The sequence below is a fragment of the Astatotilapia calliptera genome, chromosome 7 (genome assembly GCF_964374335.1).
Source record: "Astatotilapia calliptera chromosome 7, fAstCal68.1, whole genome shotgun sequence".
NCBI lineage: Eukaryota > Metazoa > Chordata > Actinopteri > Cichliformes > Cichlidae > Astatotilapia > Astatotilapia calliptera.
This window is the reverse complement of record NC_137428.1, coordinates 42,938,812-42,958,674: the sequence shown is the minus strand read 5'-3', so window position 1 is coordinate 42,958,674 and position 19,863 is coordinate 42,938,812. Positions and strand designations below refer to the sequence as shown.

General features: G+C 39.3%; 1 protein-coding gene across 1 annotated transcript in view; it reads left to right on the top strand.

Moving 5' to 3' along the window:
* Positions 1-19,863, top strand: part of zc3h18 (zinc finger CCCH-type containing 18) — a 59,775-nt gene that overhangs the window by 13,629 nt on the left and 26,283 nt on the right. The window contains exons 4-10 of the mRNA XM_026174863.2: positions 4,822-4,970; positions 5,170-5,265; positions 7,137-7,279; positions 8,470-8,499; positions 10,163-10,277; positions 10,896-11,167; positions 18,657-18,839. Of these exons, the coding sequence (XP_026030648.2) occupies positions 4,822-4,970; positions 5,170-5,265; positions 7,137-7,279; positions 8,470-8,499; positions 10,163-10,277; positions 10,896-11,167; positions 18,657-18,839 (988 nt within the window). The remainder of the gene's footprint in view (positions 1-4,821; positions 4,971-5,169; positions 5,266-7,136; positions 7,280-8,469; positions 8,500-10,162; positions 10,278-10,895; positions 11,168-18,656; positions 18,840-19,863) is intronic.

Below are 19,863 nucleotides of genomic sequence, written 5' to 3'. Positions count from 1 at the left end.
AGCATAACAACATTGATAATTGATAATTACAGAATTTTTTTTTAAAAGCAAACAAAAACAAAACAAAACAAAGAACTCAAAAAAAAAAGGAAAAAAAAGTGAGCAAGACAGAAAACACATCATGTGAACCCCTCCCACCATCCCCCCACCCCTTTACCCCTGTATGGCTCTCAACCTCATCACATTCGTGTATCCAGACAGCCCATATTTACACCTATCTATAGAAACTCTCATGCACAGGAATCAACATCCCCCATGATAAAACTGCAGCATTCAGGAAATCGAGTCAGGAGGGCCTAACCAGGGATCAACTCAAGGCAGGATATATCCTGGATTTATCAGAATTTTCTTTTAATGTTTTGCTCTTCCCTTCATTCAGACTCAGATTGGTTACTCACATTTTTATTACCGGTAATCATCATAAATCAAACCCATCAAAGTCCTCATCCTCTGTGTCTGAATTGAACAGCTGCGCTAAATCTCCATCAAACATTCGAGGTTCACTTTCTTCACCGTCAGAGTCACTTTCCGTGCCGTGCGGCTCCTCGGAAATGATGCCGGCTTTTGCGAAAGCTCGAACAACAGTGCCAGCAGAGATGTTAGCCCAAGCATCTACAATCCATTCGCAAATTGTGGCGTAACTCGCCCGGCGCTGCCTTCCACTCTTAGTGAACCTGTGGTCTCCATCGGTCATCCATCGCTCCCACGCCATTCGCAGCCTTACTTTGAACGGCCGGTTCACACCGATGTCCAGCGGTTGGAGTTCCTTTGTCAGGCCTCCCGGAATGACAGCAAGCTCACAGTTAATTTGCTTCACTTGTTTTTTCACATCGGCTGTGAGATGGGCACGCATAGAGTCACAGATCAACAGCGATAGTGATGCGTGGAAAAAAACCACTTGGTCTCCTTACATACACCTCCCTCAGCCACTCTTTCATCATTTCCTCATCCATCCAGCCCTTTTCATTTGCCTTAATGATGATTCCTGCTGGAAACTTCTCTTTAGGCAAAGTCTTTCGCTTAAAAATCACCATAGGCGGCAGTTTCTGTCCATTAGCATGGCAGCCAAGCACAACAGTAAAAGAAGACTTTTCATACCCCGTTGTGCATATCGCTACCGTGCTGGTCCCCTTCTTCTCCACAGTGTGACTCACTGGGATGTCGAAAATGAGCGGGACCTCGTCCATGTTAGTGATGTGGCTGGGCTGGATGTGTTTGTCGGCGATGCGTTTGCTGCAGTAGGAGCGGAAGATGGCCAGCTTTTCCTTATAATCCGCTGGAAGTTGCTGCGCTACCGTAGTCCTGGTCCGGATGGAAAAATGGCACAGTTTCATAAAACGAAAGCACCAAGACGGACCTCCTTGGAAATGTTCAATTTTCATTTCTTCTGCTAGCAAAACTGCTTTTAGTCGAATGGTAACCGTCGAAACGCTTCTCCCGCTCGTTCTTTGCTCGATGATCCACTGCTCGAGTCTTTTCTCCAACTCGGGCCACCTTGCCTTATGTCCGCGGAAACTCACCTGCATCTTCTTGACCTGTCGGAGCTTGTTTTCCAGCTTCCTCCACTTGCGAACCATCGATTCATTAATCTTAAATTCTTTCGCGGCTGCTCGATTTCCATGTTCCTCTGCGTAGCTGATGGCCTTCAGTTTAAACTGTGCTTCATAAGCGTGTCTCTTTGCCATTTTCAGGGTTGTTAAAACAACGATGTTCCACATAATGCACATACCTGTCCTTTTATACAGGTATGTGCGATTGTACCGGTATATACAATCAACGCCCACCCTTCAGTGTTCTCATGGTGTTCTCTACTACGTCCTCCTTACAACACACACAGGGCGCACTGCACTATAGAGATTGACAGACCACGTGACTTTCGCGCATTGCATGCCGGGAACTCGTGGCAAAACAATCCAAGTACCTGCATCAAATGCAAGCATTTGCAGCACCGCAAAACGTTCATTCTTCGGTTCCAATAAATTCTTGCTTTTTCTTTGTCCCCCAAAAAGGTATGTACAAAATGAAGGAGAACAATGCCGGTCCGAACAAAGACAGACTTGATGAAAAGTCAAAGAAAAGATACGAGGAAAAAAATCAAACCAGTGAAAGGGTTAGACCCTTACGAGCAAACAGAGTGACAAAATACGTTAGCGTGCTTCCCAACTTTCACCACGCTCATGTTTATAATTATACGGTTCTTGGAGTGAGTGCATACACTCATGAAGTTTAGTAACTTCAGGTCACTGCAACAAGCCCAGGTACAGTTTACCGACGGATGGGTACAGGACCTTGAAATGCACCGTGTAGAAAGTAAAGACCATCGTACGTATCATAAGTTTACCAGTCTGACAAATCGTCGTCATAAATACACATTCGTTAACCGTTTATTAATAGGACCTTTGAGCTCAATGGTAATTAATTAGTAGTGGAAATAATTTCTGGTACGTATCACAGAAATGTAGCAGTGACAATAATACTGTATGCTGTAATCGCACTGGGCAATTAGTGATACAAAACAACTGTTTTATCCTGTGAATAAAAGTATGTTTTTGTCAATGTACCATGGTAATAACAGAAGCGAAACACAATATTGTGTCAGGACAATTCACTATTTATGCACAATAAATAAAGGAGCATAGCGCGACCATTTCTGTTCAGCGCCAGACTTGCTTGTAACCTGTATCACCAGTTATGTTAAGAAAAATGACGCATTAACTACAACAGCAGACTGACCTTTGTGGGAATGCTTGGAGCAGACTAACCTGAGCTGGAGTGTTCTGGGACGTTATATTTTGTCTTTGAATGGCTGCAATCCAGTCGCCTCTTTGTTACTTCGGAAACATGGCTCGAACAATTTCTCTTCAACGACGTAATCCGATAACAACCGATCTCTTTACCCGTCGGCTTCCCGTAGCTGTCATGCGACCGGCTATTGCAGTTAATAATACAACAGCTTCTTGGCATTTTTTGTTTCTTTTTATCGCTGTGTGACTGATTTCAATTGAAAGCCTGCGTGCGCTAGTACCTCTTGCCACGAGTTCCCAGAATTCTTTGCGGTTTTACCCCCGAGTGACGTCACATTTTCAATCTCTATAGGGCGCGCCGCACTTTTTGAAGAAAATCCAAGACTTTTCTGTGCGCCTTATAGTCGCGAAAATACAGTACTTGAAGTACACATACCAGAAAATTCTAGTTAAGAACCGTAACAAAGTATTCCTACATCTGATCATAGTAAATCATTGTTTTAAACTTCAAGAAAACACCCTAAACTCTGTTTTTCCTCTGGCATAGTCTACACAGATGAGTTTTTAAAGTGACATCTTTAGTGACAGTGACAGTCTCCAAAAGAATGATGGCTGTTGCCATGTGACAGTACCAGCTGTGAGAAATTGTCAACTCCCACAAACTTTTTAAGCCTTTTTAATGTATTAACCCTTTAGAGCCGATCGGAGCGGGAACGCTCTGTTATGCGTAACTATTTTTAAATCCCGGTAGCACTGCAACCACGTAAGCTAGCGCAAAAATTTTTTTTGCATATGAAACCGGAGGAGTTGTACTTACATATTGTGCCATCAGCTTGTCCTAGGTCACGGTTTCCTTCCACATAAAGCTTTGCAAAAACTGCATAAAAAGCGCTTGCAGGAACAAAAACATAATATTCCAAAAACACGCTTTGCCGGTCCGATCAGCTGTTCAAAACACTTCCTACGTTGGAATAGACGTCAGCGCGAACTTTTGCATTTCCGCCATTACCTGGCCGAAACCGGAAGTGACGTCATTTTCGCGGAAATGTAGTCTTTTTTGCGATCAGGGCCTATACTGCTCTTTTTAAAAGTTATCTTTGACTTTATGACTTTCTGTGTCGTTTCTGGGATGCTTAGGACTCATATTGCACTGCTGGAAATAGTTTATTTTGATGCATATGCTGCTTTTTTGCAAATTTGCAGTATAATATTTATTTTCGTTTTTCCTGCAGTGTATAAAAATTGGTGTATTTCAAAAATAAAACTATGAAGACACTCAAAATAAATTTCCTGTGGTGGGAAACTATTTTGTGCAACTTTTTTGTATTTACAGTTTTGAGGGATAAGCCTCTTAAATTTCTCTAACTACAAATATATGTAAAAAAATCAAAAATGATTTTCAATTTTTTTGTAGTTTATTGCACTTTTTTGCAATTTATGTAATTACTATGCACTTAATGAATACATATTATTAAAATCTGGGCTATAATGGTTGTATTGATGTATAGCAACTTGAAATGCTCCCAAAAATGGCTCCACAGCATGTAAAAATATAATATAAGCTCTGGCGGACTTGGTTCTATGGTAGGTCTTAAAGGGTTAAGAATATCTGTCTGATTATTTCAGTTTATCTACAGTAGAGGGAGCTATTGAACTTTAAACTTTATTCAGCTTTAAGTTTTCCCCTCTGCTTTTAGACACTTAATAAGAAACTTTGAAAACAAGAAACTTTTAAGTGAAACTGTTGATCCATTATATCTTTTACTGCAAATTTTTAAAGTTTCACATAGATTGAGTATCACCTTAATTTGCTGCAAGATGATAATAAAGATTTGTAATTTATCTTTTGAACTGAACAGTAGCCCTTCCCACAACATACTTCCTAACATAAATAACAGAATACTGGTCAGATTAAGAAAATGGAATACTATCGGAAGTACTTCTTCAAGAATCTTTCACTCATATTGGTGCCTGAATTCAAGAGTATCAATGTTGACATATAATACTTAAAAAAATTTCTGTAAACCCCAAGCAAAGTTACAGTAATAAATAATAAATATTGTTGTGCCTTCTTCAGGAAATTGTACCTGGGGAATGAATTGTCGCTTTATCCACCCTGGAGTCAATGACAAAGGAAACTATTCCCTCATCAGTAAGCCAGATCTCTTCTCACCTAATGGGGCACCTCCTGGAGGACCACACCCACTCATACCCAATAATCCTTGGGTATGTGTGCCTCTGTTACAGTGACTGTACTTAGTACTGCTAAGACCCATCTATCATGCTTTTTTTGTTTTTTTTGTATTGTAGGACGTGAATCAATGTTGTGAATTCTGCGCTAGCTTGAATTCTGCTGAGAATCTCATCAGGCTTCTTCTGTATCTCTCTGCAAGTAAGATAAATTAATTATTCTTCGCTGTTTCAGGCTGCTCCTGCTGTGGAGGAACTGCCTCCACCACCACCTCCAGTGGAACCTCCTGTGGAGAGTGCCTGGGAGAGAGGACTGCGCCATGCTAAAGAGGTAAACAGTTCCACTGCTTGTCACTGAAAACTAAATTGAGCTTCCGCCAAATGGAAAGCCAATCACACTGCGGTGTGTGTGCGTGTGTGTGTGTGTTAACTACCTGCCATTATAGTCTGTTTAACGGCATTCCAAGCAAATGCTTACAAATAGAATTTATTGTATTTTCCTGTAGGCAGCTTGGAAAGCCTTACCCTTTAGCCTGGTAAACATTTATAAAGCCTAATTTGTTAACCAAATGTGTTTTGATGTCTTGCATTTTGCCAACAAGGTGTTTGTTAAAAGTTGAAGCTTAAGCAAAAAAAAATAAAATGATAATCTGCTCAGGTGCCAGTTTTGAGTTACAAGCGTGAAAGTGAAGACACTCACACTGAACTTAAATGTGTGAATAAAATTCTTGCATAGTGAGAGTCTTTACTGCTAATGATTTCACATTTTCATGTAGAGTGAAATTAACAAGATGGGTGCAATTAATAATGAATAATAATCAAGTTTATGACAACATCACTGTAAATGAAATGTAAGGTTTTTTACCACGTATCCCGCTGAGCATGAGAGAGTGAAGTTAAAAGGGATATATAAACAGTCCTGTTGAAACAAGCTCTTTTTGTTTCTGGAAGAACATCAACAGATTTTTGACAGTAGTCAAAGGAGCTTGCAAAGAAAAGCGTCTGGACTTCTTTAAGTTGCTTGAAGATGTTTCACCTCTCATCTGAGAAGCTTCTTCAGTTCTAAGGTCAAATGGTGGAGAGTCCCAGATTGAAACCTAGTGGGTTTCCCCCCACAGAGGGACAAAAGGACCCCCTGATGATCCTGTAATCGCCCAGGATGTGAGTGGGCGTTAAGGCGTCTGGGGAGGGAACTCAAAACTGGATTATAGATGGCAGACAGTTGGTGTCGTAAACCACCGCCTCTGTTCAAAGATGGTCGCTCACGCTTCTTTCACTCCTCTTTCAAACCATCTGTCCTCTCTATCCAAAATGTGAACATTGGCAGTCTTGTCCTGTGGAGGTGGCTCTTCTATGTTGTGCCATGCGCTTGTGAAGTGGCTGTTTGGTCTCTCCAATGTAGAGGTCTGGGCAATCCTCCACAGGACAAGACTCAGCTGTCCATCTGCATCTTAAGGATAAAGGACACTCTTTCGAGGATGCCAATGTTCACATTTTGGACAGATGGTTTGAAAGAGGAGTGAAAAAAGCCATCTATGTCCACTGTGAGCGACCATCTTTGAACAGAGGCGGTGGTTTACGACACCAACTGTCTGCCATCTATAATCCAGTTTTGAGATCCCTCCCCAGACGCCTTAACGCCCACTCACATCCTGGGCCATCTCACCTCAGGAAATCACATGATAGGGTGGGGCCTGGTTTCTCAATGAGCTCACCCGAAACCCTGGCTGATTGTGACCCACACCCAGTTTCACACCTTGGCTCAGGCGATTAGAGGATCATCAGGGGGTCCTTTTGTCCCTCTGTGGGGGGAAACTCCCACTAGGTTTAAATCTGGGACTCTCCACCATTTGACCTTAGAACTGAAGAAGCTTCTCGGATGAGAGGTGAAACGTCTTCAAGCAACTTAAAGAAGTCCAGATACTTTTCTTTGCAAGCTCCTTTGACTACAATGACCTGGATGACTGAGAACCTTCACAGACACTTTTGACAGTAATTATTTTACTTACAAGGGGGTACCTAACTTCTGAACTGACCAGTTTCAGCAAGCCATTCATAGTATTAGACATACTGAACTTGGAACGTAGTCTCACCGATATTCCTGTCATGATAAAACTTTGTGTGTTAATGTGGGCTAATTGATGACATCAGTCACAGATTGTCAGTATTTCAGATTGTTCTGTATGTGTTTGGATCTCACAGGTGCTGAAGAAGGCCACCATTCGTAAGGAGCAGGAGCCTGACTTTGAGGAGAAACGGTTTAATGTGACGATTGGAGAGGATGAGAGAGAGTTTGACAAAGAAAATGATTTCTTCAGAGAACGCAGCTACCGTGTTATCAGAGAGTATGACTTACTTCACTTCATGTAGTTTCTGTCAACACCTAAAAGTAGCCCACATGACAGTAACATTCACACAAAGCATAAGTCTCAAATAGAACCCCCCTGAAGTTTAGCTGGAATGTTAGGCTTGTTGATGTCGATAGAAAAACAGGTGATAAACAGAAAGTCAAGTGTTGCTCTGATTACACCTGAGCCCACCTCCATAGGCCACAAGTCCCATCCCAACAGGGATTTTAGATATTGGTGTATTTGATTATACTCATTTTTTTTTTTCCAGAAAGTTCCTAAAGTTATCCTGAAACCCTGACTACTGGCTGTTTTTTCTTATCTTGTGCTCATAATATACTCTATATTGCCAAAGGTATTTATTCAACCATCCAAATTGTTGAATTCAGGTGTTCCAATCAATTTCATGGCCAGAGGTGTATAAAAACAAGCACCCAGTCATGCAGGCTGCTTCTACAAACATTTGTGAAACAATGGTTCATCTTAACTCAGTGAATTCACACATGGTACCGTAATAGGATGCTACTTGTGCAACAAGTCCAATTGTGAAATTTCATTGCTACTGAATATTCCACAGTGAACTACAAGTGGTATGATAACAAAGTGGAGGTGATTGGAAAGAAAAGCAAGTCAGCTACGAAGTGGTAGTCAATTTGATAAATTCATGCTCCCAAAGGGAAGGTCCCATCCTATTCCAACATGACTGCACACTAGTGCACAAAGCAAGGTCCATAAAGACCTAGATAGGTGAGTTTGGCATGGAAGAAATTGACTGTCCTGCACAGAGTCCTGACTTGAACCTATCTGCTCTAATTCAGCCTATTGGAATGAATTGGAGCAGATACTGTGAGCCAGACCTTCTCATCCACCATCAGTCTCTGACCTCACAAATTCACTTCTGAAAGAATAAACACATTCCTAAACCTTGTGAAAGCCTTCTCAGAAGAGCTAAAGCTGTTGTAGATGCAAAAGGAGGGGCTACATGATATTAAACCCTGTGAATTAGGAATGGGATGCTGCTCAAGTTCATATGTCTGAAGACAGACGAGGGAACGCTTTTGGTAATATAGTGTAGCTGTCAAGACAGCAAAACTCGTACCAGTTTACCGTTAACTATAAACACCATTATTTCCTAGTACACACATCATAATATTTTCTGTTGATGCTGATCTGCTTCTCCTTTTTAGTGAAATGGACTTCAGAGATCCCATATATGGGTAAGTTTAATAAAACTCATAACACAGAGCTTTCAAACCAGTTTCAGTTTGAATATGTTTCAGAATCTATATTATCACTAGTCAACTGAGCAGATTTGTAATGGTTTTAATGAATTTGTCACAGTAGGTCATGCCTTCTTTGAATATTTGGGTAGAAACAGTATTCACGTCAATAGCGTCAAATCACAACAACAGTCACCTTAGTGCGCTTTATTTTGCAATGTCAAGGCCCTACAATAGTAGAGAAAAGGCAAGCCTTTGGTGACAGTGAGAAGGAAAAACTCACTTTTAGCAGGAAGAAAGTTCCAGGGCTGTTCATTAAATGCAGGGTTGTGTATAAAAAGTCCAGTTTTTATCATGTAAGGCAACTGGCAAGAGTGAAATCTTTTCTTTCTAGGCAGCACATTGAAACAGTGATCCATGCTTTTATTTCTTCCCGTCTGGACTACTGTAACTCACTTTATGTGGGGAGCGATCAGTCGTTGCTCTCACGTCTGCAGCTGGTTCAAAATGCTGCTGCATTACTCCTAACAGGAACTTGTAAAAGAGAGCATATAACCCCTCTCTGCACTGGCTGCCTGTGTCTTTTAGAGTTCATTTTAAAATTCTTATGTTTGTTCACAATCTTGCCCCACCTAACCTGTCTGAGCTTCTTCATCCCCACACACCCTGTCGGTCTCTCAGGTCAGCTGACCAGCTCAAGCTCAAAGGGGACAGAAGCTTTCCTATCGTGGGTCCTAAATGGAATAGTTTGCCCTTGCACGTTAGAGAGGGCCCTTCACTGTCCACTTTTAAATCACGTCTTAAAACCCACTTTTATTCTTTGGCTTTTAACCTCAGTGAGACTGAGTTCCTCTTATAATTAAATAGTTATTTAATTAATTATTTTACTTTTTCCTTTATTTGGCTTTTATTTATATCTTATGTAATTTTATTATATAGTTCCAATGTACAGCGCTTTGTATTAGCTGTGGTTGTTTTAAAGTGCTTTATAAATAAAGGTGATGATGATGATGAAATACAATGTGAGTAAAAGGGTGAATGAAGGAGGAATACTTAGTGTATCATGGGAATCCCCCAGCAGCCTAAGACTATTGCAGCATTACTAAAAGAGGATTCAGGGTCACCTGATTCAGCCCCAACTATAAGCTTTATACATAAGGAAGTTCTTGACAGTAGGGAGGGTGTCTTTAACCCAAATGGGACCTAGTTTCACAGAACAGGGGCCCTGAAAGCTGAAGGCTCTGCCTCCCATTCCAGTTTAAAAAAAAATAGGAACTACAAGTCACCAGTCTGAGAGTGAACTATCGGTCAAAAGTTTTAGGACACCCCAATTTTTTCCAGTGTTTTTTATTGAAAATTATGCAGTTTGATTTCAGTCTGAAATGAAAGCATAGTACAAATAAGCAATTGGAGTTAAAAAAGAAATCATGGAATCAATGTATAGACCAAAATGTATAGCATCCTCTTGGTGCTATGTTATTAAAATTGAATTGAATTAGGATAGGGTGAGCTCAACGTAGCTGATCTGCTACCCCCAAAAGGGACCAGTGGAAAGAAGTAGTAGCAGATGAAATTATTGCTCATGGAAGCAAAATCATTCATAAAAGTTTGGCATATTAAATTCTGTAAAGTTTTTTAACTTTCTTTCTTCCTCCTGCAGAGATCCATATGCTGACCCATACTATGACTATGAAATGGAAGCCCTGTGGCGAGGTGGTCAATATGAAAATTTTAGAGTGCAGTACACTGAAGCTCCTCTTCCTTATCACTACAGTGTGAGTATCCACCCCACGATACAAGCAGAGCCAGACACTTGTAGTTTGGTCTTCTGGAGCACTGTAACATAACAGTTTACCTCAGGTGTGGTTGCTGTGCCATTGGTGGTCCTTCCTAGTTTGTTATGTGGCCTATGAGGCCAGCTAAGAGTGTGTCAAAGTATATCTCTTTCATAGACCGTTTTGTTTTTTGCTGCCTTATTAGACATTTCTTTCCATGGAGGGCTGCGCAAAATGTTACCATTGGCAATGGCCTGAATTTTGTATCGGATCATGCAAACGTCTCTTTGGTCACAGCTTCGCTGCGACTAAAGTAATCTCAAACTTTTTTTGTTTGAAGGGCCACAGTGAGGTCAGTAGCCTCCCTATAGTAAAAAGGAATCATTCATACTGTCAAGTGTGATCTGTTATCATACTGTTACTTTACACTATAATTGGAAATGGTATGCAATTACTGTAAAACATTAATTGTATATTCTTCAGAGACACGATAAGAAAGATGAAGTACAACAAAAATAATGTAGAATAATTATATTTGAATGTGTGTGTGTGTGTTCTATCAGAACATATGCATTGTTAAGGACCACTTTTTGTTTTTTAAAACTCCCATCTCAGCAGGAGCGTGAACGCGATCGCGACCCTCGGGAGCGGAACCGTGATCGAGAGAGGGAACGAGACCATCGCGAGAGGGAGAGGCGCCAGCGAGAAAGGGAGCGGGAGAGAGAAAGGGAGCGCGAGAAGGAGAGGATGCGGCGGAAAGAAGAATGGGAGCGGGACCGGATGAAGCGAGATGAGAAGGAAAGGCCAAGGATGCGTCCTCCTCGAGACACCAGGGAGAAGAAAGATGAGGACAAACTGAAACCACGCTCTCCAATCAGCCTTCCTCCGAAGTGAGTAACATATTTCAGGCAAACTGGTTGAAATGTATGCATTTTATTGTTTTCCAGCATGGGTGTTGCAAAATGGCTCTATGGCGCCACCTATGAAAGTATTGCCAGCAAATAGATTGAGCTACATGATTGAAATTTGGTACACAAATGTAACATCCCACAATGCAGAAAAAAGCCCATGGGACCTGTGACCCAACCCCAACAGGAAGTGGTCCGTTTTAATTTTACTGTGCCATTTTGGCAATTTCGTTACACGTTTGTGAACTTTTCTTAGGGATTTTATTTCATCAACTTTACATTTGGTCAGTCTAAAGTTATGACCTAGGCCATATTAAATTGCAGAACTTTTGAGTGCATGTAACGCCATGGCGAACTTCGATTATTCACCATGAAATTTTATATTGCTCTTATTCACATGTAACTGTCCCCCACATTTAAACTGGAGTGTTTGGCCATGGTCACAGCGAAACCTTATATTTGTTCTCTTGTTTAGCAATGTGAAAATGATTGCGGACCAACATAGTTACACAGAGGTGGGAGGAGAGTGAGTGAGTGTGTCAGTGTGTGTGTGCGTCATTTGCAATCTTAATCAAAATACAATAATTTCATTATTACAGCATAACATTACAATGTGCTTGACTATTTTGTTTATTTATATATTTTTAATTTGTTAAATGTTTCAATTAAAAATTACTTTATTTTAGCATTAAAATAAAAATTTTGATTAAAGGGCACATACTGGTGAATTGACTATTAGAGAAACATAAAGAATTATTTGGGGAATTGTTAATACTGTTAATTTAGTGCAGCTGTGCCATAAACCTTGTATTAGATGATAGTTATACTAATATATTTAGTAAGCATTGTGTTAGCGATTACTATGACCATTAAGTTCCCCAGAAAACCATCTGTCAGTCAAACCCTGCGTGGCACATTGAAATTGAAATGTATAATAATACAAAAAATAATGTTCCATAGAAAGTTTATTTTAATAATGAATTCATATATTTCAACTGCAACTTGATCTTTTTTCTACATCTCTTTAATATCCCAATATTATTATTATTAGTAGTAGTAGTTTATGTTGTCTTTTTTTTCTTTTCTGCTCCTCATTTGGGACACTTTTAATTAATGAGTACATGATTTCGTAGCACTGTTGGTGTTTCCCTGGAAATATTGTCTAAAAGTATACAATGTTGTGCGTTGTTAAAGTAAACATGACACTGTAATAATATCAACAATGTGCACACAGCACATTAAAACATCCAAAACATTTAGTAAGGGGACTCCTCACAATGATCATCGTAATGACTCATTAAAGAATGATTGGTAAGATTATTTTTATTTGTAAGTCACAGTGGAGAGATGTTACCAATGGAAAATTATTGTACTAGCAACTCCCAGTTCATCTTGGGTTTTTTTGTTTTGTTTTTGTTTTATTTGTTTGTTTGTTTTTGTTACATCAGCTAAGGCAGAGGTGACAGAAGGAAGAAAAATTACAAAGACTACTTTGTTATTATGAAATTACTATTTTGTGTGTGTGTGTGTGTGTGTGTGTGTGTGTGTGTGTGTGTGTGTGTGTGTGTGTGTGTGTGTGTGTGTGTGTGTGTGTGTGTGTGTGTGTTGTTTTTCCCCACTCATAGTCTCTAGTTTTGAAATTATGGAAGTCTCCTCATCAGCCTCAAAAGCAATAATGATGACCTTTCTGTGTCCTGGAATCTCAACAACATCAACATGTTCAAAGAGCTGCTTTCACTTTATCATGGTTGAGAAAACGAGTAAATCATGGGACTTTTATTTCCTTCTTTCTTTTCTTGTATCTCCTTCACTAATTCAACTTAGGGTTGCCAGACCATAGATTTAACGCAAAACTATTCCTCGCATATAAAGACAGTTAATAATAAGTTAACAGACAAACCATACCATAAATAAAACCACAGAACTAGCCTTTTAGCTCTTTTGCCAAGCATATTTGTACTATCTATTCTGTAACAGCAACTGTTTTAATAAAAAGGCATGTCTAGTTGCCTTCTCTTTTTGTTAACCATCTTAATTCTTAAGTCTGAGGTTACTCATCTGGATAAACCGGATAAAGGCAAACCATTCTTGTAAAAACAATAGACAAAAACGTGCTCTACAACTCCCATTCTTAATGCCATGACTTTCAGTGAGATTATTGCCTTCTGCCTTTTTAACATGCAAACATGAAAATTACAAAAGAGTAGTACAAATTACAAGTACAAATTTAAAAAGATCACAGATGTACAAGTAATTAGAATAATCCTTTAATTGTCCCACAAAGGGAAATTTGGGAGTAGTAATAAGCAATAAGTAATATGTAAGTAAATAGCCGTAGAATCAAATTAATTAATGAAACTGGAAATCTAATCTGGCTTGTGCTTTCCAGAAGACTTTTTAGATCTGATTAATTACACTTATAAAGTTCTGGAAATATCCCATAACCTTTGGTGTACACCATGGGCTTCCTGGCTTTAATTGCCCAACTTCCTTTTTTTGATCCTTTCTCACGGGAAACATTAAGTCGATAAGAATTTTGAGATAAAAATAACTTGTGTTTTGTTGTAGTTCTATTTTTAGATTTGTGAGTTGTAATCTCGTAACATGACTTCATTGCTCTTGCATCACATCACAGTGGAATTTCTCGTTCCCTAGGCGATGTGTACCTTTTGTTTACTTGCAAGTGCAAAGAACCTGCAGTCATTATTTTTTTTATTTTTATCCAATGTAATTTTAGGTAACTGCTTCAAACTGTTTGCAGGGTACACATATAGTATAATAATAAATCACAAAAGGTTTCCTGTGAGCATTTTTAAGGAGTTCTATATGCCAACATACTGTTTACCCTTTAGTGGGAATATCCACTAGTATTCATTTCCTCCAACAAATATTTACACGATGCACACTTGAAGAAGATCACTGGAACCTTCGCAGTGTTTAAACAAAACTAAACTAACATAGGGAAAATCCCTTATGTATTTAAATATTGTAGCTGTCTTGTGCTAGTCAAGGGATGTCATCATGGAAGATCTTTTTTATCGACGCATGAAAACTTATATATGTAAATATAAATATATTAGAGGTGTTTAACTCTATTTAAGAGACACATAATATAAAACAAAATTAAATGACATATTTTGACAGTTGATACTTGACTTATTTACTTATGGATTGATATAAATTTTTTAGAGTAAAAATTTTCATTTGATACAAAGTTTGGTTTATTGGCAAATATTTTTCTGATTCTGACATAATAGTAAAATGGGCTACACAAACGATAACAGTTAGTCATTTTACCTTTTTAATACCTTTGTCCAAAACAATGTGGGAAATAGGGATATGTAAGCTAGGGAATAATAAATACTAATATCATACATCAATATTGTTGTGTGAAAACACTGGGTTCCTCTGTTTTGTTTGGTGGAAAAATGATCATCTTTATGTCATAATGGAGAAATTTTTGAGCTCCATCGAGTGATGATTGAAGTGTTGTTTGCATCATACCCGTTTTAATCTAAAGAAGGGAAAAAATTCCCAGGTCTGTTTTGGGAAATGATTTTGAGTTGTGCTCTTTGCTGTTAATAAGCCGATTTTGATTTTTAGTTCTGCTCTTTCAACTTAATCAATCAGCTTTGACAATGTTCTTAGGTAATAAGTACTAGTTCTAAAAATACAAGGACAAAATTGTTATTCTAGGACATTGTTCATCCGTCATTCATCAAGCGTGACCTTTTGTACATTTTTAAAAATACTTTATGATGTACCAGTGACATTTTTCCACTTTCTTTCGGTCATTTATGAGGAGGAAGTTAGCTCATTGCACCTGAATGTCTGAACGCATTTAGCAGCTTTTTATCTCACTCTAGCAGAGCTTGTTTTATGACCTCAGTGACTAATGTAGGAAAGCATGCTCATATCCTAACTGTTGCTTTATCACAGTATTCAAATTACAGTAGTAAAACTGAAGAGAAGAAAAAAAAAATTAGTTAATAAATTTAAGTTGCAGTAAGTATAAGTGTACCAGTTATCATTCCCAATGCTTAGTCAACAAATCAGTTAATAAATCTGGTAATAATAAATATTTCAGAGTCAGAGTAAAACAATTTAAAATGATAATTAAAAAGTGAACGTGAAACAGATAACTCTCTGCTAAACTAGGGCCGTGAAAAACTAAATTCTCAGACACTAATTAATATTAAAAATTAACTTGACTAGCTACTGATACTGTTGCAAATAAGTATCATCTGCGGTGTCTTTGTGTTTCCACTGAAATAACTTCACATGTCAGTATTGAACAGTTATCGAAATGTTAAACTGCCACGAACATTTTAATGTTAGCTGTATTAACTGCTGTAATGAACATTTTCTTTCTTCAGGGTATCTATTTGAATTTTTCTTTTAGATTTATAACGCTTAATGAGCAGCATGCTCTCTCTGCAGCCATTTAAACTGAATCTGCGGTTTAACCCTTCAGCTTTTCTTCTCTGGATGACATGGAGGTCCAAAGGGCTTTGAAGGTGTTGGATCAAAATGTTTCTTTTTCATCATCATCAGGGAAAACCGAAAAGGGGCTTATGGGAAGCATGTATAATGTAAATAGAATTGTTCCTACCACAGAACCCTGTGGAACTCAATAATTAACCTTAGTTTGTGAAGAGGACTCTCCATTTACATGAACCCATTGGAGTCTATTAGATAGATATGATACAAAGCACAGCAGTGCAGTACCTGTAATACCTTCAGCATCCTCGAATTGCTGTAATAAAATGTCATCATCAAGGCATCCGTTTTCGGACCTTGGCTAAGTGGAATTAGGCAGAGGATCAATAGGGGGTCCAGGACACTCTCAATAGGGCTTAAAAATCTGGGACTCTCCACCAGTTGCTCTTAGAACTGAAGAAGCTTCTTGGATGAGAGGTGAGGCATCTTCAAGAAACAGACGTCCAGACGCTTTTTCTTTCCAAGCTCGTTAGACTTTAACTGATATAGTTACTCAGCCATTCAATATCAATTTTGGTGTCCGATTCAAATTACCGGGTGTCATTATTGTCAATGTGAATTATAATTTTACAGATTTTACATTTGCCCCTTAGCCAGCTGTTTTCAATTTCCCTCAGACACATGAAGAGGTTGGTGGTGTACTGTAGGCTTCTGTTTAGGATGGTACTTCATCCCTACCGTCACCCAGCTCTCCAGTTTTTCTGGCTGCTCAGGATATTTGGCACACTGAGCAGGAAAGTGCAGCAAGGACAGGTGAAGAGGCCATGCTGCTTGCGAGTTGGCTACAAGCTAAGCTAGTGAATCTTTAAAAAGACAGTGAAAGAATCCTGTCAATATAATTAGCATGTAAATCCACAGAGTGTGCTTTAGATAAAACACATGAAGGTTACACTATAAAATAAGACGTTATGTATACAATTTTTAACTCAATTGCGTACACAGATAAGCTAAACAAAAACACAAATGTGCGTTTTAACAAGAACACAATGGGAGATGATAAATATTGAAATTATGACATGTTATTCTTTTCACTATTTTTTTTAAAATTATTAGCTTTTTAATTCCTAATATAATTCTCATGTCCATATCAATTTCTTGACTAAATGTTTTCATAAGAGCTGTGACTGAGGAGTTAGAGCATGTTCCCTACTAATTGGAACGTTTAGATTAAACCTCTACATCTCATGCTTTGAATAAATACAGCATACACACAATAATGTGCAGGTCACATTAATGGCTTGTCAAAACAGTAACAGGGTATATTTTACGCTTTATTCAGCCATTATTACATGTCTGATGCACAACAGGTTAGCAGATAAGAAGCGAAAAAAGGATTTGTTTAGTCTGGCTTTTATGAATGGTTTCTCTCAAAAAATAAAAATAAAGTAGATAGAAAGAAACAGCAACCAATGTTTATTGTCTTCCAGGAACCAGAGTGGGCAACATTGACAGCTGACTAAGGATAAGAATGGGCTTTAAAAGCCTTCCACATAATACTTGCTTTGTTTTCAGATTCATTTCTTTCATAGTATTTGTCTATGCATCTTTCTACAAATTCACCAAAAATTTGATCCGTTAACAAAATTGTTTGCAGTCTCCATCTCACTGAACTTGCATAGAGATTGCAGCATGATCACTAATCACAATACTACATCTAATATAGAAGCATTTTTTGACTTGGGATTGTAACTCTTTGGATATTTAAAAAAAAAAAATAGCGCATGAATGGCACTTTCTTTCTTTCTTTTTGCATGTTTTGTCAGTCCAGGTGGATCTGTCCATTACTGAGTAAAGTTAAAGTCCCTTCCTACAGTGTAGATTCCTTCTAAAGCAGACAGTTAAAAATATTCTCTCAAAAAAACGGGTTGTCATCAATGGGCTACACACAGATAGACATATAATTTATTTTTGTGAGAGGATATTAACTTGAATGACAATGTAACTCCCATGCGGAGTTACATTGACTAGTGTATAGGGATGGCAACCCCTCTTGCCTAACTGTTAAGACAAATGTGAAATAAACATTTAGTCAGCAATTTTATGTCTGATGTGGTCAGATGCATTTATCGCATTTAAGATCATCTTAGATTTAAAGTCTTGTATTCTATTGAATACTTGTTTCATTTAGTTTTCTCTTTGCGCTGACATTCCAGCTCATTATATTAACAATGAAACTTTCCTGTTTGGTCCTCGCTATATGTTGTTATTATATTATCCTGGTGTCTTTTAGATTGTGCACAAAAAACCCCCCAACAAAACAAACAAAAACCACAAATTTACACATACATTATACATTCAAGCACTCGCACACACTGAACACAGAACCTGTTTTGAACACTGGCATTTCCCTTTGTGGGATGCCTAGCTGCTGTAGGTTTTTGACATACTGTGTCCTTATACAGAGAGATTGACAGTTTGTAAGGGTTGTTTTTAAAAATGTAGACCATGGTTCCCAGAGCTTCTCTATTAAGCTGTTGTCTTGGTCACGTGACCCCCTGAATGCCTTCATGCATGTATTACTTCCATGCTCAACTATTGTAATTTATTAATTTTCGGCTCTTTGAAAGCCTTTAGTTGATCCAAAATGCTGCAGGGACTAGAAAGAGAGATCCTATTTCTCGCATACTTGCTTTTATTCGTTGGTTTTCTGTTAATTCCAGAATCTTTTTTAAAATTCTTCTCCTCACATACAAGGTTTTGAATAATCAGGCCGCATCTTATTTTAAATACCTCACCCCAACCAGAGCACTTCACTGTCAGACTGCAGGCTTACTTGTAGTTCCTAAGACAGAGCCCTTAGCTTTCAGGGCAGCTCTTCTGTAGAACGACCTTCATTTTGGATTTGGGAGACAGACACAGTCCCTACTTGCAAGATTTGGCTTAAAACTTTTCTTTTTCATTAACATTATAGTTATATAAGGTGTATATATATAAAAAATTCAATTGGATTTCAACTTTTCAATTTTGTCAGCAGGCCGATTGAGCCCCCATCAAAGAAGGAGGTTGTTCCAATCATGAGACGACCAGATGAGTGGAAGGACCCATGGCGACGGTCCAAATCCCCCAGGAGACGTCCAGCACCGGGCTCGCCCCCACGGGGCCGCCGGCGTCATCGACCATCAGGCTCTTCAATCTCTGTGTCCAACTCCTCAAGGTAGGGACTTCTCCATATTAGGCTTAACATGGAGCCTAATAATGAAAGGTGTTATCCAGTTTCCAACACCTTAGGGACAAAGGCTGGGTTAGGCCTTAGACACGCTTTAGTGAGTCACGGGGTCAGCTGTAGACAAGAGGAGTGAATAGACAGAGCCTTTAATTCACTAACTCGCTTGGCTGTGGTTACAGCCAACAGCAGAGCGGTTTTAAGAGAGAGAAACTTCAACCCCACTGCCCCGATAGGCTCAAAGCGGTGGTGGAAGAGGGCATCTAAAGAGGGCATCTAAAACGACTGACAGATCCCATAAAGGGACCAGTGGTCTAGTGACTTGGAGAGTTTGACGTGCCTCCCTCATGAAGCAACATATAAGAGGGTGCTGACCAGCAGGTTTATCACCAAACCCCACGTGGCAGGCTGAAATAGCTGCCAAATAGACCTTTATGGTAGAAAAAGCTCTCCTTTTGTCCAGCAAGTCCTGAAGAAAACACAACAGCTCCACCACTGAACGCTGGAAAGGGATTATCTGCTTTTCATGGCACCACTCTTCAAAAACCCGCCATTTACTGTTTTAAATGGAACGAGTGGAGGAGGCTCTGGCATTCGGAATGGTTTCAATAACCTTCGGAGGCATGCCTGCTGCCTTCAAATTCCACCTTTCACAGGCCAGGCCCAGAGAGCCTCCTGGTCTGGATGGGGATCGTATATCTCCCCATGCACCTGTTTGAATGGCCACCGTGGAGCTATTAAAATCAGTGACAGCCCCTGATCACTCACTCTGATCAGTGTTGGGAAGATCAGGCTGAAGGGAGGAGAAGCATACAGCAGTGTGTTTGGCCATGGATGGGCCAGCACATCCATGCCCAGTGACGCATCTACGTCTGACAGCGAGAAAAACAGAGGGCACTGAGTGTTTTCTTGCGAGGCGAAGAGATCTACGGCAGTCCGGCCATATCTCTGCCAAATCTGCTCCACCACCTGTGGGTGAAGCTTCCATTCTCCGAACAGTGGATTCCCTCTGGAC